General features: G+C 32.9%; 1 protein-coding gene across 4 annotated transcripts; it reads right to left on the bottom strand.

Moving 5' to 3' along the window:
- Positions 1 to 947: 947 nt before the first annotated feature.
- Positions 948 to 7444, bottom strand: LOC140172844 (uncharacterized). Of its 4 annotated transcripts, none has more exons than XR_011882359.1 (3): positions 5752 to 7444; positions 4258 to 4684; positions 948 to 1772 (listed from the first exon to the last, which is right to left on the bottom strand). XR_011882359.1 is itself a non-coding variant. In XM_025845521.2 (2 exons), the coding sequence occupies exon 1, from the start codon at positions 7402 to 7404 to the stop codon at positions 5761 to 5763; it is 1644 nt and encodes a 547-aa protein (XP_025701306.1). In that variant the 5' UTR covers positions 7405 to 7444; the 3' UTR covers positions 3954 to 4684; positions 5752 to 5760. The 4 variants fall into 4 exon arrangements, 1 of the variants encoding a protein (XP_025701306.1); XR_011882358.1 differs by having other exon boundaries at positions 948 to 1253; XR_011882360.1 differs by lacking the exon at positions 948 to 1772 and having other exon boundaries at positions 3954 to 4390; positions 4488 to 4684.
- Positions 7445 to 18907: the final 11463 nt, after the last annotated feature.

Here is an 18907-nt window from a genome sequence, read left to right as displayed (position 1 = left end):
AGGTGGGGAAGAAGGTGACGGGGGATGAGAAGGTGATGGTGGACTGGTGTCTAGTGTTGAAAGTGATTCGGTTGTCATGGGTTCAACTTGGCTAGGTAACGATAGTGAGGAAGAAGGAGAGGTTGTTGGAGAAAAAAAAAGAACTAGGTGGAGTTGGGTCAATGGGTATAGGTGAGGGTTCAACTGGAAGACTAACTGAATCTTGTTTTTGAGAATGTGTGTTTGGCAATGTTGGGCTGAGTGTATGGAATTGGGCATTTTTTGTTACTAAGGGCAAGATCATTTCATAAAAAATCACGTTTCTAGAAATCTCAATTCTTTTATCTTCTAAAACATAAACAATATATCCTTTAAACCCACTTTGAAAGCCAATAAATATAGCCTTTTTGGCTCTTGGATCAAATTTTGATCTATTTGCCATTAGCGTAGAAACAAAACATAAGCATCTAAAAACTTTAAGGTCATGATAATTTGGTGGATGATTGAATAAAATCTCAAATGGTGTTTTAAAATTAATTGCGGATGATGAAACTCTGTTAAGTAAATAAACAACATGTCTAACAGCATAAGACCAAAAAGATGATGGTAAATTAGATTGAAACATAAGAGCACGAGCTATATTCAAAATATGTTGATGCTTGCGTTTTACCCTTCCATTTTATTGAGGAGTTTCAACACAACTACGTTGATGAATAATGCCCTTTGAAGCATAAAAATCAGGTAAAATAAATTCTAGTCCATTATCGGAACGAATAATTTTGACTTTGGAGTTGAATTGTGTTTCAATTAAAGTAATAAAACTTTTTATTTGATTTTGCACTTCTCCTTTTGATTTTAATAAAGTAACCCATGTAAAGCGGCTAAAATCATCAACAATAATAAAAAAAATATTTATGATTATGAATAGAATTTTGTCGAAACGAATCCCAAATATCAAAATGTAATAAATCAAAACTTGCATTGCCTTTGTTAAAACTTTGAGAAAATGAAAGTTTCTTTTGCTTAGAAAGATGACAAATGTCACAAGCCTCATCATGATGCATAGAGATAAAAGGAAATTGTTTATGTAAATGATTAAATCTTTGTCCAGAAAGGTGTCCTAAACGAAAATGCCATATATTGGAAGGTGTAATGGGTGGAGATTGGATGGAATTTATGGAGTGTGTAGTGGATGAATTTTTACCGAAATTGGATTTAAAGACATATAATCCCTCTCTCATTCTGGCCAAATCAATCGACCCCAAATTGTTGCTCTGTAAAATGCAAGAAGAAGATGAAAAAGTGAGTTCATATGTGAGTGCTGAAATAATTTTTGAAAAAGAGATAATATTAAAGTTGAAATGAGGTAAATAAAGAACATCATGAAGAACCAAGGATGGTGAAAATTGAATGATGCTTTTATAAGAAACAGTAGTTTGAGAACCATTTGGTAAATGAACAATAATAGGAGAAATTTGTGTGTAAGAAACAAACCAAGACAAATTTGATACAATGTGATCTGTGGCACCAGAATCAATGATCCAAGTATTCAAGAATGAATCTCGATTTGAAGAATTGTTAACAGTAGAAAAAGTATTGAAAGAGCAAAGATAATGAGTAGTTGGACTTGGCAAAAGTTCAAGTTGGTTTGAAGGACGAGCTTCTTCATTGAAAGGAAGTGCCATAAAAGAAAAGTGTTGGGCTAACGAAAGGTCCAAAAGAGGCTCCGGATGAAGTTGCTGGTGTGCCCTTTCTCCTTGATCCATGGATGTCAGCAGAGCTCAAGAGGAACTCTGATACCATAATAAAACAGAAAGAGTACGCAAAGATAATAAAATTGTGAAAGGATGATAATGAAAGAAGAGAAAAGATGAAGAAATTTTATTGATCGTTGATTGATTGAATTGTTCACTATGAAGGTAAAAAACTAAGTATATATAGAGCATTGGCCTATAAAAGATAAAAGTAAATAAAGATAAGATAAAGATAAGATAGAAATAAAGATAACTATAAGATAAAATAAAGACTAAAATTATGATTGAATTTGTGTATTCTGTTGGGCTGAATTTGTGGGCCATGAGACGTCTTTATTGTTGTCATGAGCTAAGGTGGAAGAATGATTTAATAATACTATTATTAGAGTCCTGAAAGTGTTCACCATTGTTGAATGATGGTGATAAGAAAAATATTTGAAGAGAAATTATGATTGAATAATGATTGAAAATTAGAAATTGGAAGGATATGTGCAGGGAAAATTAGTATTTGAAGGCAAAATTAGCGGACGCTCAAAATGCTGATTTTTCTTCGGATATCGAACCAAATTTTAGTTTAAAGATAAGTGAAAATGATAGCCTTATGATTAAAGATCCTTTGAGAATGTGGAAGCAAACATAGAAAATAAAGCCAAGTAAACTCAATAAATGCAAGTAAACTCAATAAATGCAACAGATAAGTATTTGGAAGATGATGTAACCTAAGATTTGATATATTGAGGTGGTGGAGAAGAAAGACACTCAAGTATGTTGTTCTTTTTCACATGACTAGAGATATATTAATCATTTATGTTTTTACTATAGTATCTATTTCTATTGTACTTTTTTGGATAGATTTATAAGTAATTTCTTTTTTTTTACTTTTAACTTATGAAAATGTATAGTATTAATATCTAATACAATTTTCAAAATCAAATTTTAACTTTCTAAAAAATTATTTAAATGTTTATGAAAAAGTTAAAAAAAATGACTTCTCTCGTAATAAAAAAACTTTTTATCACATTTCTTTTAAAATAAGCACTTTTAAAACTAAAAAATCAAATACAAAATAACTTATTTATAAGCTACCTTTAATATAAATATTTATTGTTTAAGCTATTTTTTCAAAAAGAACTTAATTAAATTGTTTACCTAGGACTATATATTGTATTAACTAGATAGACTATATCTAAAGTCACATGACATCATTATTAATTTAATTCAAATTCAATAATATATAAGACAATAATAAACAATATAATTCAAATTCAATAATATAAAAAATTAGTTACCTGTACAATATAATAACTTCTTATAAATTGATTAGGTGAAACTTAACCTATGATATCTTGCAAGAACTAATACTAGAAAATTAACAATAAATAATAAATTATCATATAATATTGACACAAAAAAATCATCATATAATATCAGTAATTTTATATTTACATTTCATAATAAATATTAAATATAAAATATACTAGCAGTCACAATTTATAGCGCCAACAATTACCAGCACCATCAATTTTTTCTTCTGCTCCAAAGTAGAATGCAAATTTTTAATGGCATAACAAAAGTTAAATTACCTATGCCTACAAATGGTAAAACCTGAAAAGAACTGCATTATAGATTGCATAACGAAAACTGAAAAAAAAAAAAACTGCATTATAGATTGCATAACGAAAACTGAAAAAAAATATATATATATACTATTCAACTTGAGCTCCCATTTTGTATGTCAGTGAAAATGAACAAAGAATTGGTTAACTATATTAAAATTTTCCCTTTCTGTAGAGTCTCAAACAACTCTTGATGACAGAGCCATCTTGTTCTTGATGAACTTGCAATATCCAAAATACATTGTGTATCATATACTCTCACCATAAAGCAAAATTATCCCCTTTGCAGTATCAAATGTTTATTTGGAGCACTGTTTGCTTAAGTCTAAAACTGTTTTATGCAGTACGCACCACACACAGGTAGAACGGAAGTATATAAATGAAGAACCAAATTATAATGCAAAGATTGGCTTTGCGAAGTTTATAGCAACAACAATATTTTATCCGTTTGAGATTAAGTGATTTTTGTTTGAGTTTCATGAGAAAAGTGATTTTTGAAGTTTAAAATCTAGTGAGTATGGGTTCAACTAGAAACCAAATAAGTTGAGAAGAATTCAAGTGTCTCACAATTGATTCCGAAAGGGGCCAAATACAAATCAAAGTATAAAGGAAAATTCACACTAGAGAGCTTCAACATAGTTTGGATTAATGTGTAGCTAGTTAAATTTATACATATAACATGGTAGATTGGTATTTACCCATATGTAAATGGAGGACTCTTGGATCAAAAATCAACAAGCATTATCTACAAAGATGTTAATTCCTACTAACTCGCAACTAATTTGGGTTAATCAACTCCTAAACGAAAATAAGCAATGGAACCAACAGCTCATTACAGAACAATTCAGTACAGATATTGCACAGAATATTTTACAAACTGAAATTGGGGAAGGGGATGATTCAGTTACCTGGCCAAGAGAGAAAAAGGGTTGCTACACCGTGACTTCAGGATATTTACTGGCGCACCAGTTCTACCACCCTCCACTCGAACTGATGCCACTCCACTGCCAGCAGAAGAAGCTCTGGACTTCTATTTGGGACCTGAAAGTGCAACCGGAAACAAGAATCTTCCTCTGGAAAGTAATGCACAAGGGGTTGCCGGTGAACCAACAACTCCATGGAAGAATCAGAACAATACCCGCAACCTGCCGAAGATGTACCATGATGGAAGAAACAGTCCAACACTGCATAATTAGCTGGGGTTCATGGTCCACTTGGCTCAGACCTGAAATTGGAGTCCCTGGAAGTCAAACGGACCAAGAAGTATGGCAACAGTGGATGGAGTTAACGAGAAGTTGAAAAGAAGCAGAAATGGCATGAAGAAATTGAGGGAAGCTGCAAACACCAATACAAGATCAAAATCAGTTTCCTAAATATGAAATATTCAGCAATAAAACTATATCATAGTCCAATATCTGATTGAAAATAAATAAATAAATAAATGCAATAATTATGCAAAGAAATTCACCAAATAAAATCAACTGCAATTCAAAAGAATTCTATATTGTTTCACTTTTAACATTCCCATCTCAAACACCACGTAACAAAACTCCAAGCTAGTAACTTTTTTTAAAATGATAATAAACAGAGACAATAGAATAATGTCTACACAAGAAATAACGAGATAATTTATCTAAGAATTAACAGAAAAACATTCTCTGAAAAAGTACTTCGTAATGTACATATTTTCAACAGAAGCAATTTCCAAGCAATACAACTGAGTAGCATTATTTAAGAAAATGGCCAAAATTTTTGAGATAACTGAACCATATTAACCTTGACTCGATGTTGCTTGGTTTGATGAAAAGAGGGGACAGGCATTTTAGAAGGTGGGTTTATTTTTAAGATGGAAGTGAAAACTATATAGCCCAAGAATAAATCGTTATTACCTACTTAAATTTCCTTTTACAACAATTCCGAGAGGATTCAATCAAATAAACAATAGCTCATGGTTGCTTATGATAAAACAGTCATAGGAATTAGTTTGATATATATATATATATATATATATATATAGTACCTACAAAGTAACAGAAAAATAAGTTGCACAACAGAATAACTGAGAACAAACAACAAAACAAAATTTTCAATCTTTTAAGTTTTGCTTAGTTTATAGCATGATAAATATATGATCACAGAGAATAACAGTAAAGAACACTCAATTGCTATAAAGAGATCTTAAACACTAAATCTGTAAGCTATAACTAGGAATATCATATAAAGAATCAATAAAGTAGTGGAATTCAAAAGGATGATAGCAATTGCAAAATTCGAAGTGCAAAATTAATTAATGTTATGGCATTGCCAAAGTCCTCTGACCCAACAGACACGGAATTTACAAAATTATGATACATATTCAGCAACAATGAGATGTAATTTCAATTTGAGTTGATGTATCTTACCTTCTTTTATCAATTCAATAAGCCTCTAGCAACCATTTCCCGAAGAAATTTCTCCGCCATGTCATTCTCATCTTTTTCAAACAAAGCCCGAATAACAGTTTCAAAAGTAACAGCATTTGGTAAGCAACCATTGTGTTCCATTTCCGACAGCAGGGCCAATGCTTCTTCAAACAAGCCCTCTCTGCAGAGCCCATTGATCATAATAGTGTATGTCCTCACATTTGGAGGATAGCCTTTCACAGAAAGATCTTGAAAAATCTCTTTTGCAACTACAAGTCTTCCACCTTTGCATAAGCCATCAATAAGTACATTGTACGTGCATATATCTGGATCAATGCCACTCTCTTTCATTTGCTTGAATAACATAAGTGCCTTGTCAACTTGTTTGATATTGAACATCCCATCCAACAAGGAATTGTAAGTGACTACATTAGCAGGTGGACCTCTTTCGTGCATCTTGACAAGAAGCTCCAAAGCACAAGAGATTCTCTTTGATTTGCTCAAGCCATCAATAAGAGTGCTGTAAGTTACCGTGTCTGGAACCAAGTTCTTGCGACGCATTTCTTCAAAGAGATTCAAGGCTTCATCGACCATTTTACTTTTGCAGAAGCCATTAATCATGATACTGTAACTTTGAACATTGGCTGACACTCTAATTTGGGCCATTGTATTGAATATATATTTTGCCTTATTTACCTGATTAACCAAACAATATCCATCCATTAAGCTGGTATAAGTAACTACATCTGGTTTCACACCATGTTTTGCCATTACAGCCAATACACTCTTAGCATCTTTGATCTTTCCTTCCTTGCATAGCCCATCAATCAAAGTATTATAGGTATAAACATTAGGAGTAATGTTTCTAAGCACCATATCACTTAACAAATCAATGGCTTCCTTATATTGACCCTCAAGACACAATCCAAAAATGAGAGAACTGTATGTGATAACATTGGGAGAAATTCCCTTAGCAAGCATTTCAGAAAATAAATGAAAAGCCTGACTTACAAGTGTATCCTTGCAGAGGCTATCAATAATTGCGCTGTACATGAAGACATTAGGAGCAATGCCATACCGTGGGATCTTTCTCAACACTTGAATAGCAGCTGACGTGTGTCCGGTCTTACAGAGCCCATTGATCAAGGTCCCATAAGTGACTTGATTAAAGTGAAATCCATGAGCCAGCACTCTGTCATGAAAGCGCACTGCTTTTTCAACACTACCACAGAGAAAGAGGCCTTTAACGAGTGTATTCAATGTTACCGTATCAGGTTGATAATCCATTCTGAAAATCTTGGCCAATACAGAGAAAGCAAGCGTCATACGACCCATGCCGCAACAACAATTAATTACGATGCTCAAAGTAAATAAGTCGGGAGCGATTCCTTTGGCTTGCAATTGCTTAAAAAGGGAAATGGCGGTGGGGAAATGGTTGGTCTTGGCAAGAGATCCCAAAATCTTGGTGAATTGGATGATGGATGGAGGGCGACGCATAGAGAGCATGCGAGTGAAGGAATGAACAGCTTCATCAACTTGGCGAGTAGAATGAGAGTGAAGGGATGAAGAGGAAGGGAAGGAAACAAAATTAGGGATTTGGAGAAGAGAATACCTAAAAATGAAAGTGATCCTTGAGGTTGAGGATGACAACATTTTAGTGATTCGCACTGTCGCTGTTGTCTAAGTTTGAGGGAGTTTGGTAACTAGGGTGTCCGTGTGGTTTGGATTGGTTTTGAATAAAAAAATTCATCCAATCTGAATAGAAAAAGTCTATGGGGCCAGCAATTTTTGTGATTGTTAGCCATTAACTAGTCATCAATGATGATTTGATGGTGTGAGATTGGTGTGAGATTTCATCCAATGGCTCACCTTCCTCTGCTGGTTACATGCTGGCCAAAATTCAATAAAACTGTTGGCCTCCTAGCATTGCTCATCTGAATATTAATTTTATTTGCGGTGTAATTTGAATTGGATTACTTTTTAAAAAAATCCGAGCCAATCCGATTCGATCCAATTTCAATCTGTTTTTTATTCGATTGGATTTGCAGTTTTGTAAATTAAAAAAATTAAATATATATAACAAGTCTTACCATCAAAATTTAAATAATCAACAATAACATAACAAATTTCAATAATATCTTTAAAAGCCAACAATAACATAATAATAGAAATAAAATTATAGTTTAGTTAAAATAAATAAATAAATAACATTTTAAACATAAAATATTTATTAAATAATAATAATTTTAAATAATATAAAAATGTATCACAAATTGAACATGTTATAAAAATAATTGTAAATATAATAATAAAATAATAATATTATGGAAAAATAGACAAAAGTACACTCGAATTTTCACAGACAGATGTATTTTTGAATTTTTTAATGAGTTATTTGTACACATGAATATAAAACTCTGTTGTCAATTCTACCCTTCCGTGGCCTGAGTAAATTTTCCGGCGGTGGTGGAGGCCAGGTGGCACGGTATTGTATGATGTGGCTAATTTGAGGTGACACTGTGGAAAATAGAAATATTCGTTATGAACTTTGTTAAAATAAATACAAGAAAAGTGAATAATGAAACCACTGTTCATCTTCTTTCTTCTCTAATTCTTTGAACCATATAAACCCTAACAAAAGGTTGAAACTTCATTAGTAACCAACAAAAGGTATGCATTTATACATATTAATTGAACAGCGTCTAATTCCGGCTATGCAACAAGTTATGCCTGGAGTTCATCATTGCTTCTGTGATATGCATATTTGGAATAATTTCACAAAGAGATGGAAGGACAAACAACTCAAAGGGGCAATGTGGGAGTGTTGTCGAGCCACCACAACTCAAGAATTTGACGCTGCAATGTTAAGACTGCAACGGATCAATACTGGAACATGGGAGTATCTGAACAAGCTTGATCAAAAGGAGTTTTTTGGCTTTGGTGTTCCCATTTGGACCTGCAGATTTCTGATTGGAGTTTAAAAAATTATTGTTATCATTTTCTGTGTCAGGGTTCATATGGTTCGAAGAGATTAGAGAAGAAAGAGGATGAACAGTAATTTTATTATTCCTTTTTTTTATATTTATTTCAACAAATTTCATAATGAATATTTCTATTTTACACAGTGTCACCTCAAATTGGCCACATCATACAATACTGTGCCACCTGCCCTCCACCACTGCCGGAAAATTTATTCAGGTCACGGAAGGGTAGAATTGACAACGGAGTTTTATATTCATGTATGCAAATGACTCGTTAAAAAATTTATGAGTACATCTGTCCACCGTGTGAAAATCCAAGTATACTTTTGTCTATTTTTCCTAATATTATAGTACATTGTGCGGTTTGAATTGAATTAGATCGGTTATAAAAAGTACATTCAAAATTCGATCTGATCGAACAATTTGTGAAAAATACAATCCAATCAAATTCGAATTAATGCAGTTTTAATCGATTTTCAATTTGAATTAAATTGAATTAATAGTTTAATTTAAATCGATTTATATATGAACACCTCTATTTCCAACACCCGCCGTACTAATGAACGGTCTCCAGACTCCAGTCCCGTTTTACTTGGTTCTATTGATTTTTTTATTATCAAGTTTATGAATTGGACGTATATACCAAATAAATTACAAGGATTGAGGGAGTAAAAATTTCATTATGCTCGAGGAAACAAGGTCATTCATCAAACAAGGACCGCAACAACAAAAACAATAAAATTTAATTATTTTGTTAGTCTTTATAATTATAATTAAATTTTGAGTAAAGGACAAATTGATCTTTAATCTTTTTTTTGCGAATATTTTCGTCCCCAAAGATTAGAAAATACATTTATGTTCCTGACCCTTCCAAAACGCGGACAAATTTACCCCTCCGTTGAAGTAACTCTGTTGGACTCAACGGAAAACGCTGACGTGGCTCCCGTGGCGCTGACCTGGCCGTTACGGGAGCACACATGGCATGTAACTTTTTAAAACATGACATATTAGTCCTCTCACACCAAAACGTGTAATTTTTAAAACAGGACATATTAGTCCTCCCACCCCAAAACGACGTCGTTTCACCCAGAACATATTAAAACAGAACATATTAGTCCTTATCCGCCTTTTTCTTCTCTGCCTCCAAGAACTCCTTCAACCTACTGATTTTCTTTTTCTTATCAGCTATACAAGCTTGAAAATAAGGTTTTTGCATCACCACCAGGTTTCTGCCGAATCGCATCCAAAAGACACCCCTAGTACAAAGAAAATCCCGTTTACTGTGGATAGTGATGAAATATGGAAAAAAAGGAAAAACAATGAAAAAACTTACAGTCTTCATGTAGGTAAGCTATTCCTCGAGCAGCCCCAGCTCCAACCTTCACTCTGGTAGGCCAATTCAAAATTGGTCTGTTTTCACCTGTAAAAGTTGTAAATTACTCATTAAGCTATAGATCAACTTTTACATAGGAGGGTACCCGTTATTAACGTAAATATTAATGAATACATATGGGGAAGAATCTTGTATATCTACTTGCAAGCTGCACAATCATTAAATATATAATGCATAATTTTTTCAAGAGTTCTTGAGTTCATCCCCAAAACATTTAAATAAATAATAAGAGCAGCACAGTATGATTAGTTTTTAACTTTTTGTGCTAAAGAATGGACTTCATATATGACATTTTCACATGGTTCAACCAAAGTGGATATAAAATATATCTTTTGAAGTTGTAAATTTGTAATAAGTTGTTAATAAGTATTACATTTTCTTATTTATTTGAATTACTGAATCACAGAGATATCTTACTTACCATGAAAATGGTAATGAAGTGTGTTGTTAGCAACATAGTCATAGACAAGCAATCTTTGATGCTCAGATATACAATAGCCCACCAGGGAAACAAGATGGCGATGATGCACACGGCTAATAATCTCAACTTCTGCTCTAAATTTGCGTTCCCCTTGCCCACCACCAACTTTAAGCTGTTTCACAGCCACTACTCTTCCATCAAAAAGCGTACCTTTGTAGACCGCACCAAATCCACCTTCTCCCAGTAAATTTTTTGGAGAAAATTCATCTGTAGCTTGGATAAGTTCTTCGTATGTGAACCATGATCTTGAACTACTTACATCACCTGACTCTGATGGTGAATACACAAAAACAGTACCAGAACCACTACCTAAGTAGTTAGCTGGTGATTGTGGCCTCAAGAATAATGTACCTAGCACAGAATACCAATGTTTCTCAAAAGATTGTATATATTATAGAAAAACTTTACACAATTCAATTATTACTTACTTTATAAAGCTGCCTATGAACATATTCCATTCACACTTAAAATCGTTGTAATAAGCTGAATTCATAACTTTGGTTGAGCGTCACATTTACCATAATGTCCTCTTCTTTTTCTTCTCTCTTCTTTTTCTCTTCCTCTTTTCAACATTTTTGTTCTTCTTCTTTAATAATAATACGACTTTAACAACAACAATGCCAAAATCATTGTTGATGACCAAATTCATTAACACACAGTAAAAACCAAAATTAACGGTAATTATACAAACTACTACGATAATGTGCACTATTATCATGAAAGAACTCAATTCAACTCATCCCAATTATATTTAAATTATCAATAATTAAAATCTTTTCCTCATCAAAAGCAAAATCCTTCTCTCTAACAACTTAATCTTACTAATCAAATTTCTCATAGCATGCCTATGGATTCCACCCACAGGCACATACTGATCCAAGAACTCACGATTTATCAACGTCTTTCCCTCCATCGCTCCAACCCATCCCCGCCATCAACCTCAAACGCACTGTTTTGGAACGCAGGAAGCTCCTTATCCTCTTCCCTTCCCATAACGTCTGCCAACGCCTCCCCGCCCTTCGCTATCCGGATCCTGTTAGGGACATCCTAACCCTCTCGCCCTCGCAAACCAAGCTCTGTAGCATCTCGCTTTATTAGCACCAGAACCACTCAGGTCCGTGGAGGACCTGGACACGACGTGTGAAACCGTTTCTGAAATTAATGGCGGTAGTGCTAGAAATACGATGTCATTTTGGCAGAATTAAAGATTCTTATTTGCGTAGGAACCAATTTGTAATTTCATTAAAAGTATAGACATCAATCATGTAATTTAATCTTATTTAAAAAAAATTTAATAATTTTAAAATATTTACTTTTAAAACAAATAATATTTTTTAATAAAAAAAGAGATAATCTAACTGAAAATTTTAATCTAGTATATAAATTTAATTACAAATTTTTTAAAATATAAAAAATTAATTAAAAATTTGATAAAATTATAAATATTAATAAAATAATTAAATATAATAATAATAACAACAAAGAGATATGTTACCTATAGAAAAGTATAATATCAACAAATAATTTTAAGATTTATGGTTTAGAAAATTTGTTGAATAGTATAAAGTTAAAAGATGTTGAATTAGTATGTTTAAAGTGACTAGCATCACACTTACCATAATTTTGCTGATACACTTGATATACACCTGTTTATAAAATTTTGTCCAATTCTACTATATATTTTTTTGAGTGAAGTGAAAGACCAAAAATATTTAATATTATGCTAGGAAAGAATATATTAAAAAATTTATACTTAGACAATATTCATGCTCTAACAATTAATCAGAGTTAATTTTTGTTTCTGCCTCTTGATAATTGTTTATTTATATTAAAAAATTTATCAAACAATATTAACAAATCAACTTATCATTGGGAAAAGATTAAATGGAATAAATAAAAAATTGTCACCTAATAAATTATTACACCCCATAGCTATTAGTTATTATCATTAAAATTCGGGACGCTAAATAATAATTTTTTACCAAGAAACAATACCTGCTCTTTTGGTCTGTTAATTTCAATAAATTTTTTTAATGTGAATTCATTCAACAATATGTATTTCTAAACATTAAAGACCTCCGAAAGCTTTAAAAATAAATTTTTTGAGTTTTTGACTTATAAAAAATAGTAGTACTGTAGTAGTATTAACGTCATAGTTTTTGATTGCAGATGGCGGCTCATGGCAGTGAGCCAAAAATCCGCCATAAAATTATGGCGAATGGCGTTGCGGAAAATAGTGGAAATGGCGGATTACCTAAAAAATACACATATATGTACAAAAAAAAACATGCAGAAAAATTGCAAATATAATAAATTATAAAATCTATCTATATAAGCAACTTTCTAGTCATAAAACATCCAATTAATATAGCAAATATAGTAGCAAATTTAGCAAATAAACATAACATCAAGTTCAAATCATAAGTTCATAACTCAAAAGTCATAAGCAACTAAGCAAGTCATAAAATAGAAGACACAACATAAAAACTATAGACCATCTAGATTCTAGCTCTCATCAAATTCATCCAAATTAACACGATTATTATCTTGTCCCTCTGCCCCCTCATCATCCTCTGATTCGGTATCATTGAATTGAATCTCCTCTTCTTGTTCTTCTTCATTTTCAGAATCTTCTTCATCTTCAAATTCTGGTTCTTCCTCTTCCACAATTACTGTCTTTCCTTTTCCTTTTTTTGAAGCTTTAGACCCACTTGGTCCACCTTTTGCACCACCTCTTGCCGTTGCAGGTTCTTTTCTTTTCCTATTTTGTTGTCTTCTAGTATTTGTTGTAGGATCATTTCCTCCCATTGCTTCAAAAACAAGGTTCCAACTCAAAGTGTTGTCATCTTGATGAACGAAATCAGCATCATCATCCACACTATCATCTCGAAAGGTGGCAGTTCCAATTTCTCCCACTAACCACTCATCAATATCATTGAGTGCAATAGGGTCAACTTCATCTTTGAGGTTGTACATCTCGATGAGTTGTTGGTTATACTTTATGAAGACCAAACTCTCCATCCTTTCATGATCAAGCTTATTTCTTTTCTTAGTATGAATGTGCTCAAATATACTCCAATTGCGCTCACATCCAGAAGCACTACAAGTCAAGCTCAAGATCTTGATAGCAAGGTCTCGCATGTTTGGAGCTTCATGCCCATATGTCAGCCACCAAAATGCTATAAAATTAAAAGAAATTTGTCTAAGCCTTTAACCGAATTAAATTTATAAAGCTTTATAAAATTTATAACAATCTTACCGGGTGAAATCTTTTTCCTTTGAGATTTTGCAAAATCTGATCCAAAAAGTCCATAGCCGGCCTTGTATAGTGCTTGCTCCTCCAATATCTTCTGTTGCACAGCTTGACTTGGCACCAATCTAGTGATGCACTCAAACCACCCCTTTGTAACTTCTAAATCCAGCTCAATCCGAGGGTTGTCATAAACCAACTCGGGATTTAGAAAATGACCGACTGCATGCAACGGACGATGAAGTTGGCAATTCCATCTGTTGTCAATGATTTTAAAAACATCATTGTACTTGCTCTCACCAGTCTTCACATAATCAGAAGCATCAATAGACTTTAAAAACATTGTCCCAACTAGAGAGTTTACAAGAAAATTAATAATGCTCCTTTGCCTTTTATCCGTCTAAGCATCTGACATAATAGAGCAACCATACTTTTTTCATTGTTCTTTATGACCCTTCAACAATTCTTTGGTGTAATCCAACTCCTCATTAAGCAGTGGAACCCTTAGAGCATGATAACTGGGAGCAGGTAAATTGGGACCAAAGCTTCCAACAGCCCACAACATTTCTTGAAAACTCTTCAACTTTACCGGGTTCAATGGAATCCCAGCTTGGCAGAACCACCGTGCTATGTATCGATGAACTCTACGAACTGCTTCCTTATTACATGCTTCCTTGATGTTCTGCTGCCTCAATTTCTCTCTTTTATTTCTTGCAATGGCAGTTTTGGTTTTCTAACAAACAAGTCCATTGGACCTCTCATGCTAGTTGCACCCCCTCTAGCTGCTGCTATTGGAGCTGGATTATAAGGTTCATCAATCCCTTGAGCATCTTCCTCCGACAATCCGAACTCCAAACTCTCTAAGTCAAGTTCCCTAGCATTGACACTCTGTTCTTCGGTGCTTTCCGGGGTGGCACTTTGTCTTCCTCAATTTTTTTTATTGTAATACTCCCATAATTCAGCAATAACATCTTTTGAAACCATTTTACATCCAGCAACGTTTCCAGGCTTGATCATTAAGTGCTCTTTTGCCCGTGTGATGCCTCCTTTCATAATTTTTCCACAAAAAGTATACGGTGTCATTGGTATTTCCTTCTTCTACTGTACTAATATATTTTCAGCCTGGGTCAACTCTATTAGAGCGGACAGCTGCAGCGGGAGCGGGACCAACAGGGGCAGCACCAATAGTGGGACTAGCAGAGGCAGGGGTAGGAGCATTAGAAGTGGACATTGTACATTGAACGCAAAAAAATGGAGGAGGAGAAGTTTAACACTGTCACTGATTATTGAGAAAGAATGGGCAGCAGGGAAGAGAGGAAAGAAAAAGATAGGAGCAGACTAGCAGAGAAGAAGGGGCACGAACCAGCAGTGTCAAAAGGTGATGAGCAGCAGTGTTGAGAGAACAGAGACGGGCGGCGCGTTGGGCGGCGCGACGGGCGGCGCGACGGACGGCTCCACGGACGGCGCGATGGACGGCGGCGATGGATGAGGGATGATGAAGAAATCTGAGTCGCAGAGATGAGAGCACATAGACGAAGAGAGGGAATTTTTTTGAACAAGAGGCAGAGGGGGAGTTATGAGTGAGGGGCTGAAAATTAGGGTTATTTGTTAGTGGGATCTGACTTAGGTTTAGTAAATTACCCAAACTACCCTCAATTTTTTCTAGAAAACCCAAAACAGCCCGCCATTTCCGCCATATGTATTGCGTCCCGCCATGGCGCCCCCCGTTATAACCCCATCGCGGCGTCCGGTGAATGGCGGCAGGGTCAAAACCCGCCACGCCATACCGTTATGGCGCCGTCATACCGTTATGGTGCCGCCATAACCGCCATTTCAAAACACTGATTAACGTCTAGTATAATTTTCAAAATCAAATTGCAGCTTTCTAAAAAGCTATTTAAAATTTTTTATAGAAGTTTAAAAAAATGACTTCTCTCGTAATACTATTACTTTTTATCACATTTCTATAAAAAAACACTTTTAGAATTAAAAACTCAAACACAAAATAACTTATTTATAAATTACTTTTAATATAATTATTTATTATTTAAATTATTTTTTAAAATAAAATGTAATTAAGTTATTTACTCAAATTGAGTCTAATAACTACTACTATTTGGAGTCTTGGACATACAATGGAAAACCTACAGAAACCAAATCTGAGTCCTGATAAATAAATTCCCCAAAGAGATTCTAATATACATCATTTCAAAAAAATCTCACAACAAGCAGAGAAAAAATATAGTAACAACAATCAATAAAATTAAAAAAACACACAAAAAGGGTCTCGAGGTCCATCCGTAGAAAAACTTCACTAATTATTTATCCTATAGAGGAAACAAAATTTCTGTAACGAAGCAGAAAAGTTGTCTAAGACTAGGTAAATCATAAATGTATCTACTCGAGTATGCCACCTCAGTTCATTATGTGAAGAAAAAAAGAAGTTTCATTAGCATAGCAATAGCCTTTTATTATATCACATTTTCTTTACTTCTTTTATTTCACTTAAAAAACATCCATAAAAATTATATTTTATAGACAACAACTTACATGTAAATATTTTTATATATAAATAATATTAAAAATTATTAAATAATTTAATAAATTTAACTAAATTATTATCTAACAAATTTTAACTATTAATTTTATATAAAGATAATTTAATGTAAGTCCATTTTATAACATTAATTAAAAAAAAGTAAATTGAAAAAATATATTTTCTCTTTGTTACTATAATTAATTTATTTGAATTGGCTTCTCAATTACTTTTCTAAAAGAAAAAGAAATGTTAACTAAATTAACAAAAAATTTATGTTTGATCCGCTAAAAAAGTCATTTTAAAAGATAAAAAACATTTAATTTTAATATACAGAAAATATAAATTATTTTATATTATTATTTAATTATATAACTTTTTAAAAAATTTATTCATATTATTTTTACAAATATAACATCATGTATTAAATATATGTATATAATAAAATACAAAAGCACTTTTATACTTTTTTTTTCATCAAATTTAAATCAAAAGATATTATTTTTACGAATTTGATAAAAATATAAACAATATTATTTTTTTTAGCAAGAAAAGTGAAGAAGTTATTTTTGTTTAGTAAAATTTTACTTTTTAAAAATAATTTATAGAAATTAACTTTTATAAGATAACATTTTAAAAATTGTAACTTTTATATTTAATAAATTAAATTAAAAATAATTTTTAATAAATACAAGTAATAATAGCATTTAGCAAAATAACTTTTAAAATTTAAAAATACTATAATATACATTAATATAAAAATTATATTTAGATATCAATTAATGTATAAGATTATATTAGATTTTTTAATTTTAATATGTAAAATTATTTTAAGGGTTTCTTGAAACTGGCTTGCACTTTATAAGGGTTTTTATTAAAAAAAAATGGTTATATTGAAACAAAACTGTACCTTTACAAGATCATATGTGTATTTCCTTTCATGTGATTATTCATATCCAATAGAACAAGTGGTTTTCAGAATGCTATAAGCAAGAGTTCTGATATCTTAGAATACGGATAAAATGATTGAAGAGTACACTCACGTCTGCCAGCATTGCTTGATAATATCCGTGATAGCAGGGTCCATATCATCTGGAATGACAAGGCAAAAATGCTGGAAACTGACAGCACCCGCAACTTGCATCCGATTCATTCCACCCCAGGGCTGCTGCAAAGGAGAGAGCTCCCATAATATGACTCCAAAGCTATAAACATTGCACCTGGATATCCAATCACCACTTGTTATAATCATAAAATTATGAATGCCTTAAAAGGGTGGCAAAACCAATGAGAAGAACGACTGAGACAAGGAAGCCAAAGAACAACACTTATATGTAATAAAAATTCCAACTTATTTTTCCCTATGCCAGATGATTCAGATCAGAGAGGAACACAGACTATGAAATCCTCCTCCACAAGCAAAATAAAGAAAAATTTAATGATGAAAACCAATGATAACTGAGCTTACTTTTCATTTGAAGGTTCATTTCTTAACACTTCAGGCACCATCCACTCGGCCTACAACATGTCATAAAAAATGAATATATTGCAATGCCAAACAAACGCTTAGCAGCAAAACTAAATACGTGCAGAATATCGGAACTGACCACGCATACGAAAGAGAGGAGCTTGAGGTAGAGATGAAAAGCATGTAGTTACACTAAGGCCCCATTTGGCAATTATCAGAGGACACAGACCTATTTGAAAAGGAGACAGAGAGAAATGCACAAAGTTTCTCTTCCCTAAGACAAAATTTGTCCAATTATCTCTATCTCTCCTGTCTTTATATTTTTTGTCTAGAAAGGCAGAAACTCTTACCAAACAATAACTTTAGGCCTCAACAAAACTAAGATTGATTTGCTCATCTGTTACCAAAGATCATTCATCGTAGTAGAGTGAGTTGGTAAAGTCTAGAGAAGAGTTAGATGAGTTAGTTATGAGAGAACTGTTGGCTGTTAGAACAGTGCCAACTACATAGGAGAACTGTTAGTTACAGCTATCATAACTAACTTAAGAATGAACGGACTGTTGTGCCTTTTGTACTAGCTTGCACAGCAAGCTACCCTTCTCTATACATAAGCACAGATTAGTGATAAGCTCACTAGTAATGCAGATCATAAATTTCTTGTCTTTCTCTTCAAATCCTCTTTTCTTTCTCACTGTGTTTTCTTCCTTCTCATTCTCTCAAACCCTATTCAATCGACATTTTCTTGGCACATAGAACTAGTAATTGTATCATAAATTGAACATAACATAAGCCGAGGCTAAAGATAGGTATTCATCATCACAAAAGGATTAATATAACATGCCAAACATGATGAATTTTTAAACGGCAAGAAGCTCCTGGTTTTCCAAATTTTTTGTTAAAAGATAATAGCAAATGCCTCCATTTGTGTATGTTTGTATAGATTTAGAAGAATATAAAGCACAACGAACATAAAAAATATGCAGCAAAATGTAGAACAAGAACATGAAAAAACGAATAATTCAGAAGGCAGAGGGTATGACACAGTAT

This window comes from Arachis hypogaea, chromosome 5, assembly GCF_003086295.3.
Source record: "Arachis hypogaea cultivar Tifrunner chromosome 5, arahy.Tifrunner.gnm2.J5K5, whole genome shotgun sequence".
Lineage (NCBI taxonomy): Eukaryota > Viridiplantae > Streptophyta > Magnoliopsida > Fabales > Fabaceae > Arachis > Arachis hypogaea.
Note: the sequence above shows the minus strand (reverse complement) of the source record. Positions and strands in the feature narration are given on the sequence as shown.

Excerpts from the sequence above, each read along its gene's own strand:
- LOC140172844 (XM_025845521.2), bottom strand. The coding sequence starts at position 7,404 with ATGTTGTCATCCTCAACCTCAAGGATCACTTTCATTTTTAGGTATTCT.